Source organism: Pipra filicauda, unplaced genomic scaffold (assembly GCF_003945595.2).
Source record: "Pipra filicauda isolate LSUMZ 115617 unplaced genomic scaffold, ASM394559v2 scaffold629_size504944_pilon, whole genome shotgun sequence".
Classification (NCBI taxonomy): Eukaryota; Metazoa; Chordata; class Aves; order Passeriformes; family Pipridae; genus Pipra; species Pipra filicauda.
This window is the reverse complement of record NW_024104786.1, coordinates 455235-481407: the sequence shown is the minus strand read 5'-3', so window position 1 is coordinate 481407 and position 26173 is coordinate 455235. Positions and strand designations below refer to the sequence as shown.

Sequence of the window (26173 nt, the reverse complement as noted above, 5' to 3'; positions counted from 1 at the left end):
CCCACAGCCGGGGGGGAAGGGGGTACAAGGGATGCCCAGGGAGGGGGAGCCCAGAGCCCAGCGCAGAGAGATCCATAAAGGAGGATTTTTTTCCCCAGCTAGGAGAAAATCCAAGGAAAACTGGGGGGGGGGGGGAGGGTGTGGGGTGCTGCAGCCCCTCCTCGGTGTCCGGGGGAGGGCACAGGGGCTCCGCCGCTCTTCTCCAATAAAGTTTTTGGGAGCGCAGCGCCGGTCGCTGTCGGTGCCCATCGCCGTGGCCTCGGGCCACCGCCGGGCCGCTGCCGCCCTCTGCTGTCACCCGCCCGCCACTGCCGGGGGGGTGGCACACACGGGGGGACTCGGGGGTGGCACCCAGGGAAGGCTGGAAGGGGTGGGAAGGGAAAAAAGGGGGATTGAGCATCCCTCCCCGAGGAGGTGAGGAGAGGAAACGGCGTCAGCAGAGCACGAGGAGCACAGTTCTCCAGTAAAACACAGGGAATTTGGGCCTGAGCTGGCGCTTTCCGGGCACTGCAGGGAGCCTGGGATGGGACAGAGGGGCTGGAAGCACGCTGTGATGGAGGTAACGGGGGTCCCTTCTCTGCCTGGGGTTGGCACGAGGCTTCCCGCGCCTCCAGGTGAGGGCACACGGCTCCAGACATCGGGAAAACCACCCCCTCTTCCCACCAGTACCCGGATTTGGCAAACCAGACCCTGCACAAGACAGGGTGTCCTGGGAAACCAGCAGAGAACAGGGAGTTGGACCCCCACCCCTAAACCCAAAACTTGCCATTCCCAGCTGGAGCGAAGGGAATGGGACAGAGCCCTGGCAGGCCCTGGGAATGCCCCAGTGGGGCTGTTTGGAGGGACAGAGCGAGGCCCCCCAAGAGCATCCCGTGCCCCATCCCGTGCCACAGCTCCTCCCCAGCTCCAAGCACGGAAAACTTCATCCCTCCCTCTGCCCTGTTCCTTCCCAACTGCATCACATGCTGGGCCAGGTTTAAACAAAATAAACTCCGTTGCCACGGTTACCCAGAGCAGGGATGCTAAATATATAGAATATATATATTTATATGTATTTAACTACCATGCAGGAGCAGGGGCACGTTCTCCCGGCGGGATCTTGAGCCCTGCAGACCTTGGGATGGCTCCCAAGCAGGCAAAAAGTCCGTGGCAGCCTCTCCGTGGCCTGGAAGTGTTGATTCCTCACTGGATTCAACCCCACCTGGTGGCTTGGTTTGTGTCACTGTGTCACCCTGGGCAGGGCAGCCAGACCTGCCTGTCCACCTCATCCCCAGTGTCCCACTTCATCCAGAGCATCCGCCCTCGGCAAATCCCAGCTCCTGCTCCTCCTGCCCTCAGGGAGAGGGATCTCACCCACGGAAACTTAACCCCAGCATTCCCAGGGATTCTCTCTGCGTAGTCTCCGCACTGGCTGGGGAGGAGAATTCCATCTTTTATAGTAAAAAGCGGATAATTACCGGGTTTTGCACCACCCACAAGATCCCGGCGTTAATAGGGAAGAGCTGGCAGGAAGGGAAAATTAACTCTATGATGTGGAATGTTCTCAGCTGAGACACTGAGGGATGCACTGCTCCAGGGTGATCCCTGTGAGTGGTTGTAGGGACGGGGTCAGGATGGGAACACCCTCCTTCCTCCCCAGCAGTTGCTCCCAGTGAGCCCAGTTGTGTTCCAGCACCTCAACTGTCCCCCTTCCTCCCCGAAGCCCCCAAGGGACAAGACCCCAGGGGACAGGGAGAGGTTTAGCAGCTGCCATCCCACCACCAGTCCAGCAGCACCAATCCAAAAGGTTTTTCCCCCAAAAACTGGGTGAATTAACCCTTGCCAGGACTGCCAGCACCAGCACACACCTGGGTCAACACCTTGATTTTCCTGGTCAGGTGCCTGGGAGCTTTCCTGTGCTCTGGGTGATCCCGGGGTGGGAGAGAAAGACTCAGACCTCCCTCTTCCTCCTCCTCACCTGGGTCCTGAAAGGAGAATTGGCATCACCCGGACCAGCCTCAGCATCCTTGGGATCAGTGGGATGCAGATGGGGTCCCCCAGGTGAGGGGGAAGGTGTCCAGCCAGCCCAGGTGGAGGTGACAGAGGGGCAGCAGGGGAGGGGGGTGCCCAGATGCCCATCCCACCACAGATCCAGCCCATCCCTGTCCTTTTCCCACCCCGAGTCCCTCGTACCCGTTGCTCCTCACCCCCGGGGGGCTCAGGTGAGTGGAGGAGGGCAGTGGGAAGGGCTTTGATGCCGGGAAGGGGGAGGACAAGGACACAGCAACCCCCTGCCCAGGTGTGGGTGCTCCAAAAACCCTTCAGCACCCTCTCATCAGGCTGTGACCCGGCCGACCCTCCTGGGGGGCACTGCCAGGGACCCCCTGCCCCCCCCCCAGCACCCGGATCCATCCCCTGCCATAAGGATGGATGAGCACTCACGTTTCCCGGGAAGGAGCGGTGGGATGGAGGAGATCGGAGCTCCGAGGATGCCCCCGGGGTGTGCGGGTGGGAGCGGTGCCGGGAGGGCTCTGGAGAGGCTGCGGGATCCGCCGCTGGGAAGGAAGAAGCCCAAGTGACGGTAGGAAAACACCAGGAAAGGGAGGAGGGGGAAAAGGGGAGGGATAACGGGATACCTGGTTGGAGACCACCTGCGTCTTCCTCTCCTGCCAGACCCGACCCGTGGACACGATGAGGGGCTCCAGCAGCGCCAAAACAGCATCACCCCCGGCCCGACCCCCTCCTCACCCACCCCCAAAACACCCCTGCGGGCTGGGGACCACCCCGAGGGACACCCGCTCCTTCCTCCCCACCCGCGACGAGCCCGGGAGCATCATCCCCACCCCTCCCCAGCTCCGGCGCGCCCTCCCCACCGGCAGCTAGCGGGGAGTAGGGTGTTGGAGGGGGAGGTCTGGCAGGAAGGACAAGCTTTACCCCCCTCCCGAGGCAGCGAAACTCCCCCCGGGAGCCTGCCCAGCCCCGGGGCTGAGCTGGGAGGAGGGTCGGGGGGGACCCGGGGGAGGGGGCTCGGAGAGAGGGGGCTCGAAGGGGGGGCGGCAGCCGCTGGAACAGCCCGTGGGAACGGGCCCGGTCGGACAAAAGGGGCGGAAAAAGCCGTCGGAAGTGATGCGGCCGTGACGTCACGGCGGGTTGAGGGGGGAGTGACGTCACGCGCGACAGCACCTCACCTCTCTATCAGTGCAAAGACTTTATTGAGGAGGAGGGGGAAAGAAAAAAAAGGGTGAAGGGGGGGGCACCGGGGACCGGCCCCGGGCGGGCGTGACGTCGTAGGGCGGGGTGTGACGCGATAGCACAGCGAGGTCCCTCCGTCCAGGCGCATCGGTGGGAGCGGGACCCGTCCCCCGTCCTACCTGCACCGGCCACCCCGGAGCGAGCGGCGGGTGAGGCGGGTGAGCAGCACCTTCACCCGGTCCCAGTGCGAGCGCCCGTCCTGCCGGCACAGGGGGGAGTCAGCGGGGGAGGACCCGCGGGACCCCCGCCCGCCGCGCCCCGACCCCCCCCGGCCGTACCTTGTCCGGTGCCGGGGCACCCGCCCCGCTCTCGGAGGGGTCCAGCAGGCTGGGGGAGCTGGCAGAGTGCCCCCACATCCTCCGGCACGGCTCGGGGGCTGCACGGGGGGGGGGGGGGATGGTGACAAAGCTGTCAGGGTCTGGGGTCCTGCCGTCCCACATCCCACCCCTCTCACCTGTTGCCTGATCCCGCCATCCCCGCATCCCACCCCTCTCACCCGGTGCCTGATCCCGCCATCCCCGCATCCCACCCTTCTCACCTGGTGCCTGATCCCGCCATCCCCGCATCCCACCCCTCTCACCTGGTGCCTGGCTGTCGGAGCAGGAGCGCGGCCGGAACCCCTCACCCCTCCACGCCGCCGAATCCTGCCTCGGGGGCTCCCGGGTGGGCTGTGGGCGAGGAGAGGAGAGGCAGGGTGTGACCTGGGACCCCCAAAGCCCCCCCACCCACGCATCCCACCTCCTCCCGGCCCTCACCAGAGTGCCCGGGCGGGCGCGCCGGGCATCGGCCGCCTGCTGCCGGAGGATCCTGTTGTCCTGCTGCAGCCGCGCCAGGCGCTCCAGCATCTGGCAGACGTGCTCCAGGTAGCGCAGCCCCTGCCCGTCGGGCACAGCCCGGGGGTCTCGGGGGCTGCCGGGCGGCCGAGCCCTTCCAGCCGCGGGGGCCGCCGCCCCCTCGGGCTCTTCGGGCTCCCGCGGGTCCCGCGGGGGCTCCGCCAGGTCGGCTGTGCTGGCGCTGCGCCGGCTGAGCTGTCGCGGGCATCGCTGCCTCCTGCTCCGCTGCGCTGCCTGCAGCAGCTTCCTGCTGGCAGAGCGGCTCAGGGGGGTGCAGGGGGGCTCCGGGCCCGGCTCCTCCCCGGGGGGATTCTCCGCCGAGAAGCCGTCGAGGGAGAAGCTGCTCTCGGAGCCCAGCGGGGTGCAGGGCGAGTGCTCGTTGCTGGCCATCTCCACCCCGGAGTCCTCCGACTCGGACTTGAGGAGTCTCCCGCCGGCCGGGGGGCTGCTGGGGGGCCGCGGGGGGGGTCCCCGGGTGCTCATGCCCCGCGGGGGCTGCCGCGGGCTCTCCTGCAGCCGGCGGTAGACGCTGGCGGAGGTGCGCACGATGCAGCTCTCGGCCGTCTCCCAGGGACCATCTGCGGGGCGAGGGAGGACGGGGGGGGTCTCAGCTGGGGGGTCCCTGGGTGCAGAACGGGGTGTCCACCCCTCACACACGAGCCCACCACCCTCCCAGCCCCCCCCTCGGGCTGCTCCACAGCAGCTCCAGCCGTGCCCAGGCCACTCTCCCTGTTGCCACAGGGGGGTTACAGCCCCACCCCTGCCCAGAGACCCCTCTCCAGAGGGTCCCCACAGCCAGGGATGTTCCTACGACTGCAGTGTGTTGTCGCTGCTTCCCAAAAACAGCCCTGGCCTCTGCCATCCTCCTCCTCCTCAGCCACGCTGCTGAACTGCTGGGGGGGGGCCACACACGACCCCCACCCCAACCTGGCTGCTCTCCCTGTGTCCCTCTCTGTCCCAGTGCCAACAATCCAGGCCACAGTGTGGGATCCCGGACACCTGATGGCTCCAGGGACCACCAGCACCTCACACTTCTCCCCACAGGAAAGGAGGGGGGACATCACCAGCCGGGATGTGCCCCCCTCCCACCACCCCCCCGCAGCTCCAGGTGGGATCCCGGTGCATCAACGGGGGGGTCTCGGCATCCCTTTCCCCCCCTCCCTTCCCAGCCAGGCCACGGCAAAGGCCTCAGGGAGGTGGGAGCGAAGCTTTGGCACCTCCTGGGAGTCGCCCACCCCTCCAGGAAGCCCCACTGGGATCTGACACCCCCCCAGACACACTCACAGCAGCTGAACCTCCTCTTCCAGACGGCGCGGGAGCCCCCCCACATCGCCGGGAGCCGGAGCCGAGAGCCGGGCGCGCGTCCCGGCGCTCCCTTTTATAGCCACCCCAGCCGGAGACGGGCCCTGTATCCAGAGGCACCTCATTACGGGACTGGTTCCCAACTGGTTCCTCGCTGGGTTTGGGATCGGCGATACTGGCTGGGCCGGTGGTTAAGGGCTCCCTTCCCACCCCAACCGCGGTGTTTGGGCACCGGCAGGCAGTCAGGAGCCGGGGGAATCCCACCAAATTCCAGGGAACTCACTCAGGAACTCCGGCTTGGGTTGAGTTTACCTGTCAGGGGTCCCAGTGCCCCCAAATTCCCGCAGCCACACCACCCACCGTGCACCCCTTGGGGGCTGGAGAGGCCGGGGCTGGTGCTGGGACAATCCATCCGTTCAGCGGGATTGAATCCCAGCAATCCCGTGGGGCAGCCCGTCCACCCCAGCAGGATTGAATCCCAGGAATCCCGGGGGGCAGCCCCTCCACCCCGGCTCGGTGGCTGCCAACATCCCGGCTCCCACACGCCGCGTTCCCGCGGGCTGCCGGACCCCACGCACCGAGGGGCTGCTCCCCCCCCACCACGGGGGTGCCACCAGGGTGGGGGGCACAGGTAGGGATGTGGGGGGATCCCCATCCCCTCCTCCTGGGTTGGCAGCTCCAGCTCGGCTGGATCCCAGATCCTCCCAGTGCTTTCTGGCTGTTGCTGCTGGAGCAGGGGGGGTCCCAGCACAGGCAGAGTCGGGGGGGCACACAGAGATGGACCCTGGGTTTTGGGGACCCCCCCACTGCTCAGTGGGCTCCGGGTGCAGGAACAGGCCCGTCAGCCTAAACATGGGAAGGGAAAAACCTGAATTCCCAGCACAGCCAGCACAGTCCTTGGCCCCTCCCAGCAGGGAGGGGGCTGAAAACGAGGGGTCCAGGGACCCCCTTCAGCACAGAGAGCACGAACTGGGGGGTGCCAGGGATCCCCAGCTTCCCTCTGCAGCACAAACAGCACTGACTGGGGGTGCCAGGGACCCCCGGGTTCCCTCTGCAGCACAGACACCCCAAACCAGGGATCCCTGAGGATCCCTTCCAACAGGAACTTCCCAGGCTGGAGACACCGGAGGCCCCCCCAGCTGCAGGGGGAGGGTCCCCCTTGGCCCCGGGGGCAACCGACTCACCGCCGTCATGGAGCGGCTCCACGCTGAAGGCTCCGCGCCGGCGCAGCATCCCCGGGAACAGGGAGCGACTGGGAATGGGGTACGAGGGAGGGAACCGAGATCCTGGAGCCGGACAGGGAGTACCGGGAACAGGGCAGAGAAAAACCGGGAATGGGGAAGCGGGTGCGGGAGCCGGGCAGAGGAGAAACAGGAACCGGGAGCCGGGCAGGGAGCAGCGGGCTCGTCCTCCGCCGCTTTATGGGGCAGGGCGGGGGGGGGCGGCACAGCCCCGGGGCGGGGCGGGGCGGGGGTGGGGGGGCCGCCCCCTGCCCGGGCAGCCCCTTTGCCCCCAGCCCCACCTGTGCTACCCCAGAAGGGCTCAAAGCGTTTATTCCTCTTCTTTTTTTTTTTTTTTATCCCACCTACCGAGGGCGGGAGAGGGGCAGGACCATCATCATCATCCTCCTCCCTCCCTGGGGGTCCTAGAGAGTCATGGAATGGTTTGGGTGTGAAGTGACCTTAAAGACCATCCACCATCCTGCCACGGGCAGGGACACCTTCCACTGGCCCAGGTTGCTCCAGCCTGGCCTTGGACACTCCCAGGGATGGGGCAGCCACAGCAGCTCTGGGATGTTTAATCGGGAATTCCACGGTGAGAGCTCCATGGACGTGCCCGGGGGCACACGAGGGGCTGTGGTGCACCCCAAACAGACCCCAGCGAGACCCCAGGCAAGAGGGGAGGGGTCTCCTGGCTGTCCCCAGGACAGGGGAAGGAGCTGGTTCCCTCCCAGGCGAATCCCAGATAACAGCAAAGCTCATCTCAGTGCAAACACCGGAGGGTGGGGAGCAGAGATAAGAGCCCACCTGGGCCCCTGCAGGACAAAGGGCTCGGCCAACAGCCCCCAATAAACCCCCGACACCTCCCAGGGACACCGGGAGCAGGGAGGGGACATCCAGCCCCGCGGGGAGCCCTGACCTTCCTGGGAGCACCACAAGGCCAGCTGGGATGTCACTGGAGAGCCCTGGGATGTCACTGGCCCCCCACCCTGGGTGCAGGCAGGAGGGCTGGGGGGTCTGGGGTCCCTGCCTGCACCCTGGGATTTGGGGGGGGACCCACCTTGCCCCCACCCTGGGGCCCCAGCACAGAGCAGACACAGGAGTGGAGCAAATATATATTATATTTATATATAATCTGGTTTAATACCTTGTTGCAGTCAGTGTACAAGTGGTGCCAGCCCTTCTCTGGCACCCAAGTGCTCAAGCATCCCTGTGACCCCCCCCAAAGTCTCCCCTCCCCAGTGTCACCCCCGTGTCCCCCACTGCTGCAGCCCAGGCTGAGAACTAACCCAGCTCATCACACAGACTGCGAAGGCTGTAGTGCATCCCTCCCCAAAAATCCCGGCCATCCCGAGCCCTCAGCCCCCCCACGACACCCCCGACCCCAGTGGGGCTGTGGGGGCGGGGGGCTGACCCCGGGACACGGGGGGGATGCGGGGGGTGACCCCCCATCACTCCTGTGGCTCAGGAGTGGGGGGACACGGGCGGGGGGGACACGGGCGCCCCCGGGGGGCCCTGGTAGCGCAGGCGGGCGTGTTTCTCGCAGAACAGCTCGTCGCCCACCCAGAAATGGCCCCTCATCTTGAGGTTGAGGCCGCAGTCGGCGCAGCTGTAGCAGGACGGGTGCCGGTACCGCCCGTCCTGGATCCGCACCGCCTGCGTGCTGGGGGGACCCCGGGAAGGGGCGTCAGCGGGGCGCCCTCCGTGTCCCCCGGGTCCCCTCCCACCCCACCGCGGCCCCGGAGCGGTGGCAGGGCGGGGCTCTGCCCAGGGATTCCGTCCCCGCTCGCATCCCAGGGTCAGCCCTGTTTGTTCCCTGCTTGGAGCAGTGACAGGGATGGGTCCTGCCCTAGGACCTCCCTGCCCCCGGACGCCCCCAGCCCCACTCGCAGCCCAGGATCAGCCCCAGGCTGTCCCTGAGAGGAGCAATGACAGGGACAGATCCTACCCCAGGACCTCCCCCAACCTCACTCACAGCCCAGGATCGGCCCCGCTTCGGCCCTGTGGGAGCGACGGCAGGGACAGATCCTGCCCCGGGGTCCGCCCAGCCCCAAGACCGACCCGTTTTTGGCTTGGCCAGGAGGGACGGCAGGCACGGCCCCTGCCCCGGGACCCCCCCAGCCCCACTCACGCGATGCTGCTCCCGCACTTCTCGCAGACGTGCAGCTTCTGGACCCCGGCCACGGGTTTGCGGGCGCTGGACGAGAGCCGGCTGGGGAAGGGGGCTGTGGGACCACCTGCGGGAGGAGGGGGGAAGAACGGGGCCATCAGGGTCCTGCCGCCCCCCTGCCGGACCCCCCGCCTCCCCCCGCGCCCTGTCACCTCCTCCCTCGTCCTCCAGCGCCTCCTGGAGCAGGCGGAAGGTGCTGGATTGCCGCGGGGCCGCCCGCAGCTCCCGGTTCTCCTGCAGCATCTTGTAGACCTCCGAGTCCTCCTCCAAGCGCCTCATGGCCGGCTCCGAGCCCTGGCTGTGGGACGGCACCCCGAGGGGGAGATGTCTGGGGGGGTTGACAGCACCCAAATTCCGGGATCCACCCTCTGCACCCCCCCCACCACCCGCCTGCCACCTGATCCCTCCCCCCCGGGAGCTGCCCCGGCCTGCCCGGCCCTACCGCGGCCCCACCTGCCTCGCAGGTGAGTTAACCCTTTCCACGGGCTCCCTCGGCACCCGTGGGTGCCAAATCACCACGCCAGGGTGGGGTTGGGGGCTTCCCTGTGTCCTGTCCCCCCCCCCACCAGCCCCGCTCCGTACCTGTTGCAGGTGTTGGGAGAGAGGGAAGGGCGACGCTCCCTGTGTGTCTCCCAGGGGTTTTGGGGGGCTCCAAACCCCGGTGAGGGTGGGCAGGGGGGTGGAGGCAGGATGGACCCCTGGCAGCTGTTCTGGTGGGTCAGGATTCCTCGCTCCTGGCAGGGGGAGAGAGGTGATGGGAGGGCACAAGGGGTCAGGCTGGGGTGGCCCCCAAAGCGGCCTGAGCTCCCTGGCAGGGTGCCCACAGACCTTCCCTCTCCCTCCGGGGATCCTGGGGGCACTTGGACCAGGCCCAGAGGGGCTTTTCTCGAGCCCTTGTCTCTGGAGGATGCAGGGATGCTCCGTGGGGCAGCTGCTTCTCCTCTCTGAGCCCAGCTGGGGTCAGCAGGACCCCCAGGGGGGCCAGGGCAGCACCCCCACCCCATAACCCCTGCGCCTGCGCCCGTCCCCTCCCCACCATCTGCTCCTGCTTAGCGGGCCCGGCGAGGCAGGAAAGAGGAACCCTGGATAAGTGGAAGCTGATGTTCCCGGGAGCGGCTGCCACGCAGATGGGAACCCCAGGGGGACCCCGGGACGGGGACAGGGATCCACCCCCACCCGGATTCATGGAGAGGGAGAGGGGAGCAGCCCCGGGGTTCTGTGGGGTCACGAGGAGATGAGGGACGAGCTAAAATTAGGCGCGGGAGGAGCCGGCCGCCTTGGCCTCGTCCCCGCCGGGATCCAGCGCCAACCCACCCTGGGATGGGGGGAAGTTCGGGATCCACGGGCAGCCCTTCCCCCTGGCTCCCCTTTGAGCATCTTCACGGCCCCGTGGTGGGGGGCTCCGGGCAGGGAGGGACACTCAGGGACAGGGAAGGACCATCTGGGGCAGGGAGGGACCCTCCGGGGCCAAAGCAAACAGGGAGCTGGGGAGGAAGGAGGGAGCGGGCGGCCGGAGGAGCCAAGGGGCGGCCGGAGGAGCCAAGGGGCGGCCGGGGCTGCGGCCAAAGGCAGCCGGGAAGGGCCGCGCTCCGGGACCACGGCGCTTCCCAATTTGGGCTTGGAAAACAAGAAAAAGAGAAAGCAGGGAGGGGAGCAGAGGAGGGAGACGCCAAGCCCGGAGCCAGCGGCTGCCCGCGGGGATGGACGGGGCGGCCACGGGCATCCTGCGGCTGATCCAGGGGGTGGAGGAGGAGGAGGCATCCAGCCCCCGGGCATCCCGGCCCCGCTCCCGGGGCATCCCACCGGGCCGGGGGTGCGCCGGGCCGTGGGTCCCTGCCCGGCCAACACCCCAGTGCCCCGGGCTGGCGGGAGTGGGGCTGGGCCTCCCCAAACTGGTTTGGCCTCCCCAGGCTGGCGCCGCTGCCAAGAGGAGCAAAACATCCCTGGGCAGGTGCCGGTGCCCGCGGGTCTGGGGGTGCTGCCAGGGCGACGGGGAGGGGGCACCAGAGGGGAGGGGGCACTGGCTGTGCCCGAGGGAGAGCAGGGCTGGGCAGTGATGTGGCCAGGGGGCTGCAAAGGGGGGTGGTTGGGGGCTCAAAGGGGGTGATTTGGGGCTCAAAAGTGGGATGGTTTGGGTTTGCAAAGGGGGATGGTTTGGGGGTCCAAAGGGGGTGATTTGGGGCTCAAAAGTGGGATGGTTTGGGGGCTCAAAGGGCAATGGTTTGGGGGTTTAAAGTGGGGTGCCTTGGGTTTGCAAAGGGGAGTGGTTTTGGGGCTCAAAGGGTGATGATTTCAGGGCTCAAAGGGCATGGCTTGGGTGTGCAAAGAGGAGTGGTTTTGGGGTCAAAGGGCATGGCTTGGGTGTGCAAGGAGGGTGGTTTGGGGCTGAAAAGGGGGAAGGTTTAGTGTCACAAAAGCTGATGGTTCACAGATGCCCCCCCCAGCACCTCTGCCTGCCCCCCTGCAGCCCCCCAGCTCCCCACTCACCTGGCAGAGGCCGGGACAGGTGAACTCCTCCTCCAGGGGCTGGGAGCTGTGGGGAGAGAATGGAGCCATCAGGGGGGTCCCAGGCCCTCCCCAGCTCCCTGCCCACCCCCCAGCCCCACACACAGCAGGGTCCAGCCTTACCTGGCACTGTGGGGCAGGTGGATGGGGGATGCCAGGCTGGGGTCAGGGGCTCTCAGGGCGCCCTGGCTCTCATCCCGTGTCCGCAGCGTGTCCTGGGGAGGGGAGGGTGACACCAGCAGCTGCCACCAGCCCTGGGTGGGGGGACAGGGTGTACTGGGGCTCACCTGGACACGTGTGGCCAACCTTTCCAGTGAGGTATCCCCGTTGGCATGGCTGGGAGGTGGCATCAGGGACCTGGGGTCCAAGGGAGAGCAGGGAGGGTCTGGAATGTGCCCCAGGAGCGCTCAGCCCCTGCTCATGGCACAGCACAGCACGGCCTGAACGCTCCTCCCAGCCCCTCCAGAAGGTGGGGAGAGGCACCAACTGGGCCCCCAACTGGGACCAGTCGGCCAGGGAATGGCTGCCAGCGCTGCATGGCCTCGTTAGCACCTGACTCCTTAATTAGAGAGCCGGACCAGGCTCCTGGGGGAGGGGGGGGATGGCACAGCCCCAGGAGTCGCCCGAGGGGAAGAACAACCAGCACACACTTGGCTGGGGACCCCAACCCACATGGGGACACCCCTGGCACCCAGCTCCAGCTCCGGGGCTCGGGGCTGCCCACCCCCCTCAGCACCCACCTCTCCACCTCCAGCCGGAGCTGCCCAGGGCTCTGCTTGATCTTGTTCTGGGCCTCCACGTGCAGCATCTCGGCCGTGCTCTCCCCGTTGATGGTGACAATGACATCCCCCGCCCGGAGATCACCCGCGGCCGCCTTCCCGTGCTCCGTCACCTCCGTGGAGAAGAAGGGGGACGTGGGGACAGCCCCAGTGACCCCCAACACGCACCCCCCACGCGCAGCCCTCGCGCCAAGCTCCGCGTCTACTCCTGCATCCCGGTGGCTCCCACCCTCTGGAATCCCCACGGCCTGGACAAGAACAGCACCAGACCCTCCGCCAGGGTGGGAGCACGGCCCTGGAGACAACACCCGGAAGCCTGGCACGGCCCTGCCCAGCCCGGGGGTGGCACGGGGCCCCTGCGCCGCCGTCGCCTGCCGTGGGCCGTTCCCACGGAGCGGGATCCCCCAAGGACAAGCAAACAGGATCCTCTCCCCGGAGCAGCCCAGCACGGCGCCCGCCCGGCGGCCTCCCCCGGCCCGGGGGGGCACGTGGTGGTGGTGGGTGGGGGGGGGTCCTACCTTGGAGACAGTGATGGGCTTCCCGAAATCTCGTCCCCCGGAGATGCGGAAGCCCCACGGGGCCGGGCCGGGCAGGGTCACGGTCACTGGCATGGCAGCGGGTGGCTCTGGGCGGGCAGGAGGGCGCTGTCAGGGATCCCAAGCACCCAGGCAGAGGGAACCCCCCTCCTCTGACCCACAGCCCACCCAACGGGAGCCTCCTTGTCCCGGCTGCACCCCGAGCAGGGGGTGATGGAAACCGGCAGCGCTTTCCTTCCGGGGAGGGGACCCACGTCCCTGCGGGGTGTCAGCAGCCACCGCCGCTTCCTCTTGCTGCCCCAAGGCTGGTGGCTTCCTCCCCCCGGAGCACGGGGGTCCCAGGCAGCCGTTGGCGCAGCTGAGGCAGCCAAGGTCGTTCCCAGGGGCTGGAGCGAGGCAGGGAATCAGCGACGCCTTGGCAGCAAGGCCAATCCCGCAGCACGGCAGGGCCAAGCCAGCGGGGTTTGGAGGGGAGGATGTGGTGATCCCGCTGCTCACCACGGGGGGGTCTGGCACCCGGCAAGGACCACCACCCCGAGTCCTTCATCCTGCAGCCAATCCAGACCAGTAAAGGGTGCTGAGTATCCCCCGGGGGTGTCCCATGGCACCCCAGGGAGAGTAGCAGCTCCTGGTTTTGAGGGGATGGGTGGGAACAGAGAGCCCCATCCCCTAAATCTACACCAGATCCCATCCCATCCCACCACAGCCTGGCCGAGCTCTGCAGAGCCCGGGGAGAGCTGAATATCGCGTCTGGAACCGGGCATCCCATCCGGAACCGGGCACCTCGTCCGCAGCCGCCGGGAAGGCATGTTAAAAATCCCAAGCGCACAAAGAGGGGCTTGAGAGGCTGCCCGGAAGAATTTCCTGGGCTGGGCTTCCAGTGCCGGGAGGAAACCCCAAACCCCAAACCCCCTCCCCATGCCCGGCCCTGCTCAGCATCCCTGGGCAGCGACGGCTGCCTGACTGGGGACCCCCACACCCGGCTGGGCACCAACCCCAGACCCCCGAAGGGTCCTGCACCTCTTCTCCAGCCCCTGCACCCCTCCTTTTTGTCCCGCACCCCTTCTCCATCCCCTGCTCCCCTCCTCTGTCCCCCGCTCCCCTCTCGGTCCCCCGCACCCCACCTGTGTCCCCACTCCCTCCCGGCTCTGTCCCCCTCGCACAGCGACGTCTTTGTGCCCGCGGCGACTGGCGGTGCCGCCTGGCACCCGCGGGGCGAGCAGCGGGGACGGGCGATGCCAGAGGAGGCGCGGGGACGTGGGGACACGGGGACGTGGGGATTTGAGCTATGGGGACACTGGGATTTGGGGGACGTGAACACCTGGGGATGTGGGGGGACAGGCTGTCCGCAGCCCCCCTCCCCTGCGCGGCGGAGCAGCATCCGCGGGACCCCCGGGCACCGCGACCCCCGAAGGAAGGGCATCCCCAACAACCGCAGCGGGCGCTCGCCGGTCCCCCCGCACCCCGCGGTGCCCCCCGCGCCCCCCGTGCCCCCCGCACCGCCGGTACCCCCCGCACTCACCGGGGCGGCCGAGCCGGGCGGCCCCGCGGGGCTGCGGAGCCGAGCGCGGCCCCGGGACGGCGCCGCCTCCTCGGGAGGAGCCGGGCCGGGCCGGGCCGGGGCGGGCTGCGGGCACGGCCCCCCCGCCCCGACGGGGCGCACGGCGGCGGCTGGTCCCGCCCCGGCACCGCCCGTGGGCGTGGGGGGATCCCCGCGGCCCCCGCGCGGCGTCCTGTGGGACCCCCCCGCCCCGCCGGCCCCTCCCGAATCCCGGCACGCCCCGACTCGGGCTGAGCTGAGCTTTAATGATGGACGAGAAGCAAAGGCGACTCCCGGACGCCGACCCACATCCCGGGTCGCGGCCGTCATGGTCAGGCCCGGCACCGGCGGACCCCCGGGGCGACCCCAGGGGCGGCGGGCACCGGGCAGCGGTGAGGAAGGGGCGTGTTAAGGCACTGGGGTGGGGGAGACCCCCCGCGCCGGGGGGATTTGTCCCTGTTAGAGGCAGCCCCATAGGGGCGGGAGGGAGCTGGAGGCGCTTCATCCCCGCGGAGGGGACACTGCGGGGACACGGCGTGGCCGAGGCGGGGCAGCGGGGCGCGCCCCCCGGCCCCAGCCCTCGCGTCCCCCGCCGTGGCCGCGGGTCACACCGGCGCCACGTAATTCCCGGGGAAAGTGCCGAATTTCTGCGTCCTCCTGGACACGCCTGCGGGGGGGGACAAAGGCAAGGGGAGGCGGTGAGGGGTCGCGGCGGCACATTGTCCCTCCTCCCTGCCCCCGTCCCGGCGGGCACGCACCCACGAACCAGCCGTCGTCGCACTGCTGCATGACGTCCACGCGGTCCCCCTCCAGCAGCTCCAGCTCGTCGGCGTTTTGGGGCCGGTACTGGTAGAGCGCCCGGTACCTGCGAGACACGGCGTGGCCAGAGCCCACCCCCCACACGGGGAGGGGGGGACACGGCGCGGCGGGGACGCTCCCGGCCCTACTTACGGGGTCCACCGGATTTCGGAGCCGTTGTAGGACGGGGCGGGCTCGGGGCGGGCGCTGGTGGGTATCCCCGGGGTCGCACGCTGCGGGGGCAGAGAGAGGGTGGGTGCAGCGTTCGGGGTGTCGCCCAGGGCGGGGGGCACGATGCCAGGGCGGGGGGGCACTCACCTGCTCGGGGGCCCAGGCTGGACGCCGGGGCTCCTGGTGGGGGTGGGCGGCCGCAGGCTGGGGGGGGCTGGCGGAGGCCAGCGAAGGGCTGGGGGTGCCAGAGTGGGGCAGCTTCGGGGAGGCGGGGAAGGCGACGCCGAGGTGCCCACCCGTGACCCCAGGACGTGGCTCCACCGCCCGGGGGGAGCCGGCGGGGTTCTGGGGGACGCGGGGAGCGGGCGAGCGCTGCAGGGACGGGGACATGGCGGGGGTGGGCGAGGGGGGGATGTCCTCGGCGGTGGCCTTGACCCGCGGCTCCTTCAGCACCTGGACGTAGGTGGCGGGGAAGATGCCCTGGCGGCTGGTGCCCGAGATCCGCCCCTCGTACCAGTTCTCGTCCACCCGCCGCACGAGGCAGATCCGCTCGCCCTGCAGCAGGGAGGAGAGGTGGGGTCAGCGCGGGATGGCTGGGAAACAGCCCGGAGTGGCAGGGGGGAGGCACGGCGGGCACCTTGCGGAAGGAGAGCTCGACGTGCAGCTCCCCTCGGAAGTTGTAGAGCGCCAGCGCCTCGCCGTGCTCCAGCACCTGGATGGTGGGCGCCTTGATGGGCTTGGGCACCTCCGTGGGGGGCAGGATCTGGGTGGGACACGGGGGTGAGGGGCAGTGCCAGGTTCCCCCAGCCCTGCTGCCCCCCCTCCGCCCCCCCGGGCTCACCTCCACGTAGTTGGAGGGGAAGATGCCCACACGGCCGTGGTGCTCCCCCTCCAGCCAGTTCCTGTCCACCTCCTTGTGGATGTAGACGATGTCCCCCTTCTGCAGCGTCAGCTCCCTGCAGGGGACAGTGCTCACACCTGTCTGGGGGGACACTGACCCCTCCCCAGCCTGGCTGGCAGGGCCACCCCACATCGTGGGGCTTGGGGGGACCCCAGGAGTGACCCCCCCCCAGCAGCACCAGCACTTACTTGGGAGACTCGGCTTGGAAGTTGAACTTGAGGCGAGCAGCTTTCATCTGGGGAGGGAGAGGAGTGGTTACAGGGAGACCCCCCCCATCCCAGCCATCCCAAACCCCACAGGGGATGGGCCCATCCCAGCCTCACCTTCTTCTCCTCCCTCCTGACGGTCTCGGTGGGATCTCCCAGGTCGGGCAGGCTGGGGAGGGTCTCTGGCCTGAGGGTGTCTGCAAAGAGAGGGGTGTCACCAGCTGGTGGGGGCATGGGGTGCCCCACGGCTTGGGGAGGGTCCGGGGGGGCTCAGGGGGGCTCACCTCTGCCAGGGGCTGCACGGCTCCGGTCACTGGCCAGCCCCAGGACACCCCGCTCCATGCCGGGGCTGGCGGGGGAGCGCTGGGTGCCGGGGGGGCTCCGCAGTGGGTGGGGTGACAGGGGGCTCCTGTGGGGTCACAGGGGCTCAGGGCTCACACCCAGCCCTGCTGCCATGAACCCTCCCTGCCCCAACCCTGCTGTCCTCGGGGGGCAGGACCCCTGAGTCCCACAGACCAGGATGTCAGGGACATCCAGGACCTGTGTGTCCCACGGATCAGGACCCCTGGGTCCCATGGATGAGGATATCAGGGTCCCCCAGGACCCCTGTATCCCGTGGATCAGGACCCCTGGGTCACATGGACCAGAATACCAGGGTACCCCAGGAGCAGGATCCATGAGTTCCATGGACCAGAACCCCTGGTACCCCAAAACAGAGGTACCAGGATGCCCAAGTTCCCCAGGAGCAGGATCCTTGGGTCCCCAAAAACCAGGATCCTTGAGTCCCCCATGACCAGGATCCCTGAGTTCCACGGACCAGAACCCCTGGGTACCCCAATACCAGGACGCTGGGGTCCCCCAGAACCAGGACACCTGGTGTCCTGTGTGCATCCCTCCAGGATCCCATCCCAGATGCAGCCAAGCGGGACAGGTCCAAAGTTTTCCAGCAGAGCCAGCAGCACGTCCCTGCTGGTGCTGAGCAGGAAGCACCGAGCAGGCGAGCGCCGGGGAGGGCGGCCTGGCTAATGGATAACCCCACTGCGGGGGGCACTTAAAGAGCCCCAGATGCCCCCCCCAGGCCAGGGGAGGGGTTGGGGAGCGGGCGGCCACTCCCCCTGTGCGCCCCTGGGGGTTACGGCAGGTCCTACAAGAAGTGGAGCTGCTGTTTGTTTGTTTTCCTCCCGCTGCCGGGGCTGAGACGGCTCCGTGGGGACACCCCCGGGGTGCCCAGCACGTCTCAGGGTACCGACCCCACCCGGGGGTGCCCCGGCACCCTCCGGCACAGCTGTCCCCTCCCTGTGCCCGTGGGGACGCGGGGACACGGCGGTGGGAATCCGGCCGCCGTCACCTCCCCTGGGACGGAGCCAAACGCCGGGACACGGCGTCCCGGGGACGGGGGAAAGGGTCAGCCCCGCTCCGGCCCCGTCCCACCCACCGGGCAGCCGGCCCGGCGCCGGGGCCCCCACCCGTGCTGGGGCGTGGGGGGGACGAGGGGACCAGAACTGCCACGGGGGGTCCGTGGGGATCCATCCCAAGGGGGATGTCTGGAGGCTCCCACCCCGCCGCGACGCTGGAGGGACAGCCCATTTGCCACCCTCGGAGTGGGGTCCTGCCCCCCACCTCGAGTGGGGTCCGGGCAGGGGGATTTGGGGGTCCGGGGCGCGGGAGCAGCCGCGGAACTCACCGAGCAGCCGGGGAGGCCGGAGCAGGGGAGCGAGCGGTGGGAGCAGCCGCCGGGCTCTGCCGGGAGGAGCGGGAGGGGGTGGGAGAGAAAAATTAATCATCCAGGAGGCCGAGTCTCGGCGGGAAGCGAAGGAGTCCAGCCCGGCTGCGCCAATAACCGCCGGACAGACGGACGGGCTGGGTCCTAGAGTCCCGCGGCTCGGGGCCGCCGAGGAGCCGTGCGTGGAACCAGATGTGCACGGGCCCAGATGTGCGTGGGGCCGGCCGGGCGGGCACCGAGCTGTGCACACACCCAGCTGGGCGTGCGTTCATCCAGATGTGCAGGCACCCAGCTGTGCATTCACGCAGTCATGCAGGGATGCTCCCAGCCATGCATGCATCCAGATGTGCATGAATCCGGCCATGCACTCACCCAGCCATGCATGCATCCAGATGTGCACACATCCAGCCCTGCGTCCAACCATCAGCTTTGCACAAAGGCCGTGCCCACAGCTGGATGTGCCCACAGCTGGATGTGCCCACAGCTGGGTGTGCCCACAGCTGGATGGATGCACACCCCATCAGCCCTGCTGGGGAGGGGACAAGGGGCAGCTGACAGGGGGTCCGGGGTACCTGGCGGGGGGTCCGGCGCGTCTCCATGTTCCTCATGTCCTTGTCCAGCTCCTCGCTGAGTTGCTCCAGCTCCTGCTCCAGCAGCACCTGCACGGGCAGGATGGGGCTGTGGCGGGCCAGGCTGGCACTGCCCGTGGCCACCAGAACCCCCCCTGCCACCCCCAGCCCCCTGCCCGCCACCACCACCTCACCTCGATGGACTGGGCCCGCCGTGCCGCTGCTGGGGGCTGGAAGGGCAAGGGGCCAGTTAGGTGTGTGCCCACCACGGTGCCCACCAAAATCCCTCCCTGCCAGGACCTCCCTACCTGCTCCAGCGGCGAGAATTTCCCCGGTTCATAGTCAAAAATGCTGCCGGGCTCTGCGGTGGCACCGGTGGCACCCCAGCGTGTCCTGAGGGGAGGCAGGAGGGGGCTCAGCCCCCGCAGACCCCCACCCCATGGGCACCCACATCCCTGTGGCACACTCACCCACATCCCTGTGGCACACTCACCCACATCCCTGTGCCACACTCACCCACATCCCCGTGCCACACTCACCCACATCCCTGCACCACACTCACCCACATCCCCGTGCCACACTCACCCACATCCCCGTGCCACACTCACCCACATCCCCCTGCCACACTCACCAGTCCATCCCGTTGGGCATCCCGGGGGGCTCAGCCGGTGCCGAGCCCCTCCTGCGCGGTTTGGGGGGCGATGGAGGCGCCGTGGCAGGGCAGGGGTGGGTGTCCCAGTCGGGCTCTGAGGACGGAGGGGGTAAGCAGGGTCTCATGATGTGCCATGATGTGCCATGATGTGCCACGCAGTGAAATGCTTGCACATCAGGGCTCACCTGGCAGCTTGCGGTGGATCTGCCGGAACATGCTGCGGTACCAGTCCCGGGGGCTGTCGACGCTCTGCGGGGACACGTTGGGGTGGTGGTGAGGGGACAACAGGGGGGTGCCAGCCCGGCCCTGTGCCCCGACTCACCGAGCGGGAGGCGATGGGCATCCCCGTCTCATCCACGGGCCCGATGCCGTCGTACTTCACCCAGCGCCGCTCCCGCCGCTTGCTGTCCTTGGTCCAGGTGGCCGACCAGCCCGGGGGGCACGGGCGGGCGGGGGCGGCCCTGGGGGTGGGCGTGGGGCCGGCGGGCACTGGGGTGTTGGGGGCTTTCACCTCCTTGGCCGGCCAGGTCTGATACCACTCATTCACTGGGGACAAGGTGGGCATGGCTCAGGGGGGGCATCACTCGGGAGGGTATTGCTGGGGGGGAGCCCGTGGGGGCGTCCCTGGGGGTGCTCAGGGCCATACCTGAGTTCTTGGGCTCCGAGCTCTTGGGCTCCGGGTCGTGGAAGTGGAAGTTGAGGGTGTTGGAGCCGCGGTGGCGGATGACGGGCACCTGCGGCACAAGGAGGGGCTGGGCTGGGGTCAGGGGGGCAAAGGGAGGGACAGAGGGAGAAACCCCCCCCAAAATCCCCCGTGTGCAGCAGCCCCCGGCCCCACTCACCCGTGTCACCGTGTGCTGGGGGGGTGCCTGCAGGGGTGGGTGGAGGGAGGGGACGTCCTGGACACCCAGAGCCTGGTTGGTGTCCGAGGGCAGGAGCCGACCTGCCATGGCCAGGGGGTGCTGGGGTGATGCCCCAGGGCTGCCCGTGTCCTGTGAGGAAAGTGGCTTTGCTCATGGGGGGGGCCCATGTCCCTGTTCTTTTGGACACCCTCAGGCTTGGCTGGACAGCTGGCAGCTCCATCCCAGCTCCATCCCCACGGCCAGGAGGGTGACAACCACCACAGTGGGGTGACAACCGCGGTGGCACCGTCCCCAGCTCAGGGAGTCTCACAGTGCCACGGGAAGCAGCTGTTCCCGGTTGGAACCAGCCCTGGCAGGGCTCCCCAACGTGTTCTCCATGCGGATCCAGACCCCTTCCCTCCCCTGTCCCCACCCCGGCTCTGCAGGGATGGATCCAGCCCCGCTTTCTCTTCGGGGAGAACACGCCCAGAGCGGGTCGGGGCGATGGCTGTGCCGTGTTCCCATCACCTTGGCATTCCGGCGCGGTGCCCTCCCGCCCGGGCACGTGGCGGCAGCAGCGTCGCCCGCCCGGGAGAGCTGCCAGGGCCGGGAAACACGACAGGGCAGAAATATTTCCCCCGCCCTGCAGCGCAAACAGGGAGGGAGAGGGGACGGAGAGGGACGAGGCGTCGGGAACGCGCGGCCGGGCCCCGGCACCGCCCGCCGGGAGGGCAGTGCAGTGACTCACCACGGCACGGGATGGGATGGGGGGCGGCTGGGGGGGCCGGGACCCCCGGCGCGGCTCCTGGCACCAGGATGGCTCCAGGGGCGAGCGCAGCCCCGGGACGGGGCGAGTCACCTGTGCCCTGGCTCATCCCCATATCAGTCATCACCCCAGCGCTCACAGGTGCCCACCACGGCCAGACCCCCCTCAAACAGCCTGGGGGGCTGCCGGGGGGGTGCCAGCCCGGCACGGTGCCCTGTGCGTGTGGGACCCTCAGCTCGGGCTGGGGACCCCTCAGCTCCTTGCTCCCCACACCGCCGGTGTCCTCGCAACCCCAAGGGTGTAATTAATGTTAATCACCTCCCTCCTCGGAGGGAAACAGGTGCTGGGAATGATGTGCCTCAGGGGACAGAAAGTGGGGTGCAGACTCCCACCCCCCAGGACACCCCAACAACCTCCACCCCATTCCCAGCACAGCTCCCACACGGGGCTCGGCCCCATCCTGCCCCAAAACCTGGCCCCGGGGGTCCCCTCCTCGCCGCCCCCTCCCCAGCCAGCTCTTACCTCCTGGGTGGTGCCGGCGGGGACCCCCGGGGAGCGCCGGGGTTTTGGGGAGCCCCGGGGCGAGCGGGACGGAGCTGCGAGAGGCAGGGAAGAGAAATCCACGGCACGAACTTTGCCGGGAGAAGGAGCTGGGAGGGGGGTGCTCAGCGCATCGCGGGGGGCTGGCAGGGACAGCCCCCTCCTCCTCCGAGCATCCCCCGGGTGGGTCAGGAGCCACCGTCCTCCCCGGCGTTGGGTCCCCGTGTGCCCCGGCCCCCCCCGGGGTGCGCTGCTCCGTCCCCCCCGAGCGGGGCCGGCCCATTCAGAGTTTCCAGTGACATTTCCAGGGATGAGATCCAGGGAATGGAGCCAGGAGGCTGAACTCATCCCACGCCCCGCGCACGCGTTCCCGCGCACCCGGCCCCCCGCTTACGAAACGGGGGCGAGCCCGGCGCCGCCGGCCCCCCGCCGAGAGGGAGACGGGAACTGGGGGGGATTTCTGGGAGAGGATGGGGAGGGAGGTGCTGGGTGGAGGTCAGGACTGAGGTGGGGGTTGGGGTCTGTGCTCCCGTGGCCTCCCAAGCCCCCCAGTGAGAGCAGAGCCCCCATCCCCACTGTCACCCACTTCCACATGGGTGATCATCCCCTCCAGATCCCTCTGGGCACTGGAGACCCCCTTGAAACGCTCCCATGCCCTGCTCTGTGGGTGCTCCGTATCCCACCTCACCCCTTCTGCCATCACCAGCCCCCCTCTGAGATGGAGACAGGGATCTGGGGGGGAATTTTGGGAGAGGACGGGGAGGGAAGTGCTGGCTGGAGGTCAGGACAGAGGTGGGGAGTGGGGTCTGTGCTCCTGTGGCCTCCCAAGCCCCAGGATGGGGGATATGGTGGGAGAAAAGTCCCCATCCTCGCTGCCCCTCGTTTTCCCTCGGGTGTTCCTCCACCCGCTCCATCCCTCCATCCCTAAGGAATCTGGGCACTGAGGACCCCCGTGTAACACCCCCGTGCCCCACTCTGTGAGTGCCCCACATCCCACTCACCCCCTCCGGCAGCGCCCGCACCCACCACTCACCCTCTGGTCACTTCCTGCTCCCCCAGAACTGCTGACACCCCCGGAACGGGGCCGCCCCGGCCCTTCCTCTGTCCCGTGAGGTCCCACGTGAGCTCCCGGGGGGATGGTGGCTTCGCTGCCACTCCTCGGTCCCCACCAAGCACCCGGCCCCTGCCGCTGGGGGTGAGGGGCACGATGGCAGGAGCCCTGTCTGGCTGTGATGCTGCTCCCGGGATGCACCGGGGACATCAGGGACATCAGGGACACATGGGACACAGGGGACAGGGGCGGGTGTCCTCCCCACTGCCACAGCCCTGGGGGACACGGCTCCCACCGGAATGCCATGGGAACGGGGCAGCTCCCTGGTGCCAGCTGGTGACACCGCGGGGAGGACGCGGGTTGGGGACAGGGGCTGATCCCGCTGGAAAAACTCGGGGTGACAAGGGCAGGGAGGGCAGCAGGGCTGAGGCGAAGCCGGGGGCACCCACGGGGGGGGCTAAACCCCGCGAGAGGACCCCAGAGCCCATCCCCGCTGCCGGGGGGTGACCATCCCCCCCGTGTCACCTCCAGGTCCCCTCCAGCCCACCGAGTGACATCTCCGGAGGTCGCAGCCCCCCAGCCGCCGCAGCCCACCCCGGGGTGCCAACGACCCCCGCCCGAGCCCCGGCTCACCTCCTCACCTCCCCACCTCCTCGTCCCCGTGGCCGGCGAGGAGCCTCCAGCGCCGGCCCTGCCTCGGTCCCTCCCTCCCCGCGGCTCCGGCACCAGCCTCCGCTCGCAGATAAATATTTAACGCGCAGCCCGGGCCGGGATTAACAAAGGGCGAGTGTTTCCTGTTTGCTCAGCGCGGCGATGCCAGCCGGGAGCGCGCGGCCGGCCCCGGGGATGCTCCCGGGGATGCTCCCGTGCTCGGGGAGGTGCCGGGCGGCGGCCGGAGCCCTCCCGGGGCCGAGCCCGCGGTCTGGGGGCGATGCCGGGTGCGGGGCAGGGTGTCGGTGGCCCCCCCAAGTTGGGTGGGAACACCCAGGAAAAGGGTGGGAGAGCCGGAGCATCCTTTCCCGGTCCCGCCCTGGGTGCATCCGGAGGCTGGGCAGCGGGAATTCCGTCAGGAGAACAGGTGGGGAACAGGGAGCACGTGGTGAGCTGGGCTCGAGGCCGAATTCCCGCGGGAAAAGGTGCTGGGATTGGCACAAGGCTCTGGAGTCCTCCAGAGCTGATCCTGAGTGTTGTGGGAGAGGGATGGATCCCAGATGTGGCAGCCACAGCTGGGAGGCACAGCTGGGAGGAACATCAGCTTCCCAAGCAGGGAAGGAGCTGGGATGGCAGCAGGAGCCACCTCCTGTCCCAGGCCCAGGATGGGGATCCCCAGGCAGGAGCCAGCCCGGTGTGGGAGCTGTGACCCACCCGGATAAATCCCAGAGCTGCTCCCTGAAATCCCTGGGTGTGGAGGGAGCACCTCCCAAAAGCGCTGAGGAAGGAGCCGGGTGTGAAACAAGAGCTGGCACATCCCCTCCTCTTCCTCCTGGCAGCGGCAGGAGGGTTATTTACCCAGGGGAGGACGAGGAGCAGGAGCTGAGAGCTCTCCAAACCCACCCCGGAGCCGCCACTCCGCGTGTGCCGACGTGCCAGAGGCTGGGAGACGCCGTCTGGGCACTGCCCCAACCCTGGAGAGGCTGGAAAAGCCCCCAAATCCTTCCTCCTGGAAGCACCCACGGGGTGCTCAGCACCCCAGGAGAAACACCCCCTTCACTCCCCTCAAAAAAACCACAGTGGAGCCCAGTGACTGTGTCAATTTTTATCTTTTTTTTTCTTTTTTTTTCCTCCTTAAAGATGACTCCGATTTACATCGAGACAGTTCTAACAAATTCATTCCTTGTTTCACAAAAAAAAAAAAAAGAAATTATATTAAATAATTTCTGCCAATAAATAACATTTTCACCATTTTTTTTCTCCTTTCAACAGAACTAAAAAAAAAAAAATTAAAATAAAAGCAAGAAATAAAAATTAAAAATTAAAAAGGAGGCAGTCTCCAGGCAACGGGCATATGATCCTTCAGCACTGAGAACCCCAAAATCACCATCACTGCACCCCCTGTGGGGCTTCAGGTCCTCCCTGGCCGAGGTTGGTGGGATCTGCATCCCACCCCAGCTCACCTGGCCAGGTGGGATCTGTGCCAGAGGCAGCCAGAGAGGTTCTCCCAATCCCAAAAATAAAATTAAGCCTGAACTCAACCCACCACCCGCCCCGTTGCCGACTCCCCTCCTTGGACATGCACCTTGCTAGAACATGCAAAAAAACCCAGGCTGTGGGGACGTGGGGGCTTCCCTGGATTTGGGGGCTCCCCCGGGGAGGTGGGGGCTCCCCCAAGGCCGGTGGGCTTCCCAGAATCCCGGTTGTCCAAGCTCCAGGTGGCAGCCGGGGAGGGGAAGGGACGGGCAGGAGCTCTGAGATGAGGGGTCTTGGGACGTGCACAGCTCTGAGGGGCCACGTTTGGGGGAAGGGGAACAGGGGAATTTGGGGGGTTTTAGGGATTCTTTTTTGGTTTGCCGTGGTGGGGGAGTCAGGGCAGGGAGTTCTGCTCCGAGGTTGTCGTCACCCTCTTCCCCCAGAAGAGGGGAGGGGGATCTCAGTGCTGGGGCAGGGAAAGCTCTGCGTTCCCACCGGGATGCCAGCACGGACAGGGGCCATTAATTGAGGGGGTAATTAGCACCCAGAGCCCCATCGCTGCTCCTCACCCCCTCGGGAACTGGTTTTAAGGGAAGAGGGGACCTGGAAGTGTGGCATCCACATGTGCCAGCTGCCACATGGCTCCTGGGACAGGGAGGGGAACATCCTGCCCTTGGCCACCTTCTCCAGGGCCAGGACACTGGGAAGCTGCAGCCCCAGGGATGGAGGGGTGGCTCTGGATCCCCCAATCCACAAAGCACAAGGTCCACAGGGATTTCAGGGAGGAGGAACTGGTGATGCCAGAGCAGGAGAAGAGGGTTGGGGAGACAAACTGCCAGCAAAGCAAACCCCCCCTCCGCGATGGGCCGGGCCCTGCTGACCCATCCCCTGTGCGGGGAGGGGGTGCCAGGCCCGGGGGGTCCCGCGGGGCTCCCATCCCCAAAAAAATCTCCCGACTAAAACCTGCTGCTTGGGTGAGATCCCAGCCTGGGTCAGCACAACACGCCCGAACATGCACGGGCAGCACCGGGCACGGTCTGTGCTCTCGGATACCACACACGGGGCTCACGGCGATCAAAGGAGGCCCTTAAAGAACAAAGAATACTCACAGACAAAGGCAATTTGGCCCCAGGCCTCGGACGGGGGTGGGGGGGGGTGGGGGGAGGGAAGCTCGCTCCAAACACCTCTCTTTTTGCACTTTTTGCAAAGCGGTGGGCGTGTAAAAAAACAGGGGGGGGGAAGAAAAAAAAGAGGGAAAAGTGGAGGCATGTGACTTGTGGAAACCCAGTGGTTCGCTCACAGAATCCTAAGGAGCCGCCGTGGAATTAAGTGAGGTGTGATCCTAAGACACAGCCTGAAAGCTTCCTGCAAAGTTGCTGTTTTCCTCTGGCGCTGGAATCACAAAGGGGAGACAGCAAGATCCAGAGAAAGTGTTGGCAAAGATCCCTTGGGAGAGGCTCGAGCATGGGAAAAGGTGGGGAAGAAGGGAAAGCTGGCCAGGGGTTTGCTTCCTTGGCTCCGGGCAACGGACGTGGCTCACATGGCACCGGGAAGAGACCAACGGGAATCTCACAAAACCCTTTTCCAAAGGAAAAAGGAACACATCTACGCTCCAAAATCCCCAGCACCACACGGGGGGTGTCCCCTGGGAGCCCCTGGAGATCCCTCTCCAGCACTGCACAAGCACCCTTCCAAAAATTCCCACCGGATC

General features: G+C 67.7%; 3 protein-coding genes across 11 annotated transcripts; all 3 read right to left on the bottom strand.

Annotated features, from left to right (window-relative positions):
- Positions 1-1004: 1004 nt before the first annotated feature.
- CUNH8orf58 (chromosome unknown C8orf58 homolog) lies at positions 1005-5471 on the bottom strand. Of its 6 annotated transcripts, none has more exons than XM_039388256.1 (8): positions 5349-5471; positions 3987-4642; positions 3812-3899; positions 3510-3607; positions 2616-3430; positions 2422-2534; positions 1848-1964; positions 1005-1430 (listed from the first exon to the last, which is right to left on the bottom strand). In XM_039388256.1, exons 1-5 carry the CDS (start codon positions 5392-5394, stop codon positions 3347-3349), a joined length of 972 nt encoding a protein of 323 aa, XP_039244190.1. In that variant the 5' UTR covers positions 5395-5471; the 3' UTR covers positions 1005-1430; positions 1848-1964; positions 2422-2534; positions 2616-3346. The 6 variants fall into 6 exon arrangements, with proteins under 6 accessions (XP_039244190.1, XP_039244191.1, XP_039244192.1 ...); XM_039388257.1 differs by having other exon boundaries at positions 1005-1411; XM_039388258.1 differs by having other exon boundaries at positions 1005-1407.
- A 2355-nt stretch (positions 5472-7826) lies between these two features.
- PDLIM2 (PDZ and LIM domain 2) lies at positions 7827-13460 on the bottom strand. Of its 4 annotated transcripts, none has more exons than XM_039388269.1 (9): positions 12745-13460; positions 12559-12665; positions 12002-12153; positions 11385-11618; positions 11244-11289; positions 9339-9490; positions 8909-9084; positions 8718-8823; positions 7827-8249 (listed from the first exon to the last, which is right to left on the bottom strand). In XM_039388269.1, exons 2-9 carry the CDS (start codon positions 12649-12651, stop codon positions 8051-8053), a joined length of 1158 nt encoding a protein of 385 aa, XP_039244203.1. In that variant the 5' UTR covers positions 12652-12665; positions 12745-13460; the 3' UTR covers positions 7827-8050. The 4 variants fall into 4 exon arrangements, with proteins under 4 accessions (XP_039244203.1, XP_027569819.1, XP_027569820.1 ...); XM_027714018.2 differs by having other exon boundaries at positions 11385-11476; positions 11549-11618; positions 12559-13456; XM_027714019.2 differs by having other exon boundaries at positions 8909-9054; positions 11385-11476; positions 11549-11618; positions 12559-13451.
- A 902-nt stretch (positions 13461-14362) lies between these two features.
- SORBS3 (sorbin and SH3 domain containing 3) lies at positions 14363-22212 on the bottom strand. Its single transcript, XM_027714083.2, is given in 21 exon segments — positions 14363-14783; positions 14875-14981; positions 15068-15147; positions 15233-15640; positions 15723-15848; positions 15927-16041; positions 16175-16221; positions 16310-16389; positions 16477-16601; positions 17877-17932; positions 18488-18574; positions 18679-18714; positions 18793-18877; positions 19116-19230; positions 19322-19385; positions 19459-19682; positions 19783-19870; positions 19979-20128; positions 21267-21407; positions 21409-21542; positions 21545-22212. Coding segments are annotated over 21 exon segments (2418 nt in total). The 5' UTR covers positions 21633-22212; the 3' UTR covers positions 14363-14721.
- Positions 22213-26173: the final 3961 nt, after the last annotated feature.

Excerpts from the sequence above, each read along its gene's own strand:
- PDLIM2 (XM_039388269.1), bottom strand. The coding sequence starts at position 12,651 with ATGCCAGTGACCGTGACCCTGCCCGGCCCGGCCCCGTGGGGCTTCCGC. Across the intron at positions 11,290-11,384 it reads CACCTGCCCCACAGTGCCAG|CTCCCAGCCCCTGGAGGAGG; the intron begins GTAAGGCTGGAC and ends CTCTCCCCACAG. Across the intron at positions 9,491-11,243 it reads CCTGTCCCGGCCTCTGCCAG|GAGCGAGGAATCCTGACCCA; the intron begins GTGAGTGGGGAG and ends TCCCCCTGCCAG.
- CUNH8orf58 (XM_039388256.1), bottom strand. The coding sequence starts at position 5,394 with ATGTGGGGGGGCTCCCGCGCCGTCTGGAAGAGGAGGTTCAGCTGCT. Across the intron at positions 4,643-5,348 it reads GAAGAGGAGGTTCAGCTGCT|ATGGTCCCTGGGAGACGGCC; the intron begins GTGAGTGTGTCT and ends CTCGCCCCGCAG. Across the intron at positions 3,900-3,986 it reads GCGCCCGCCCGGGCACTCTG|CCCACCCGGGAGCCCCCGAG; the intron begins GTGAGGGCCGGG and ends CCTCGCCCACAG.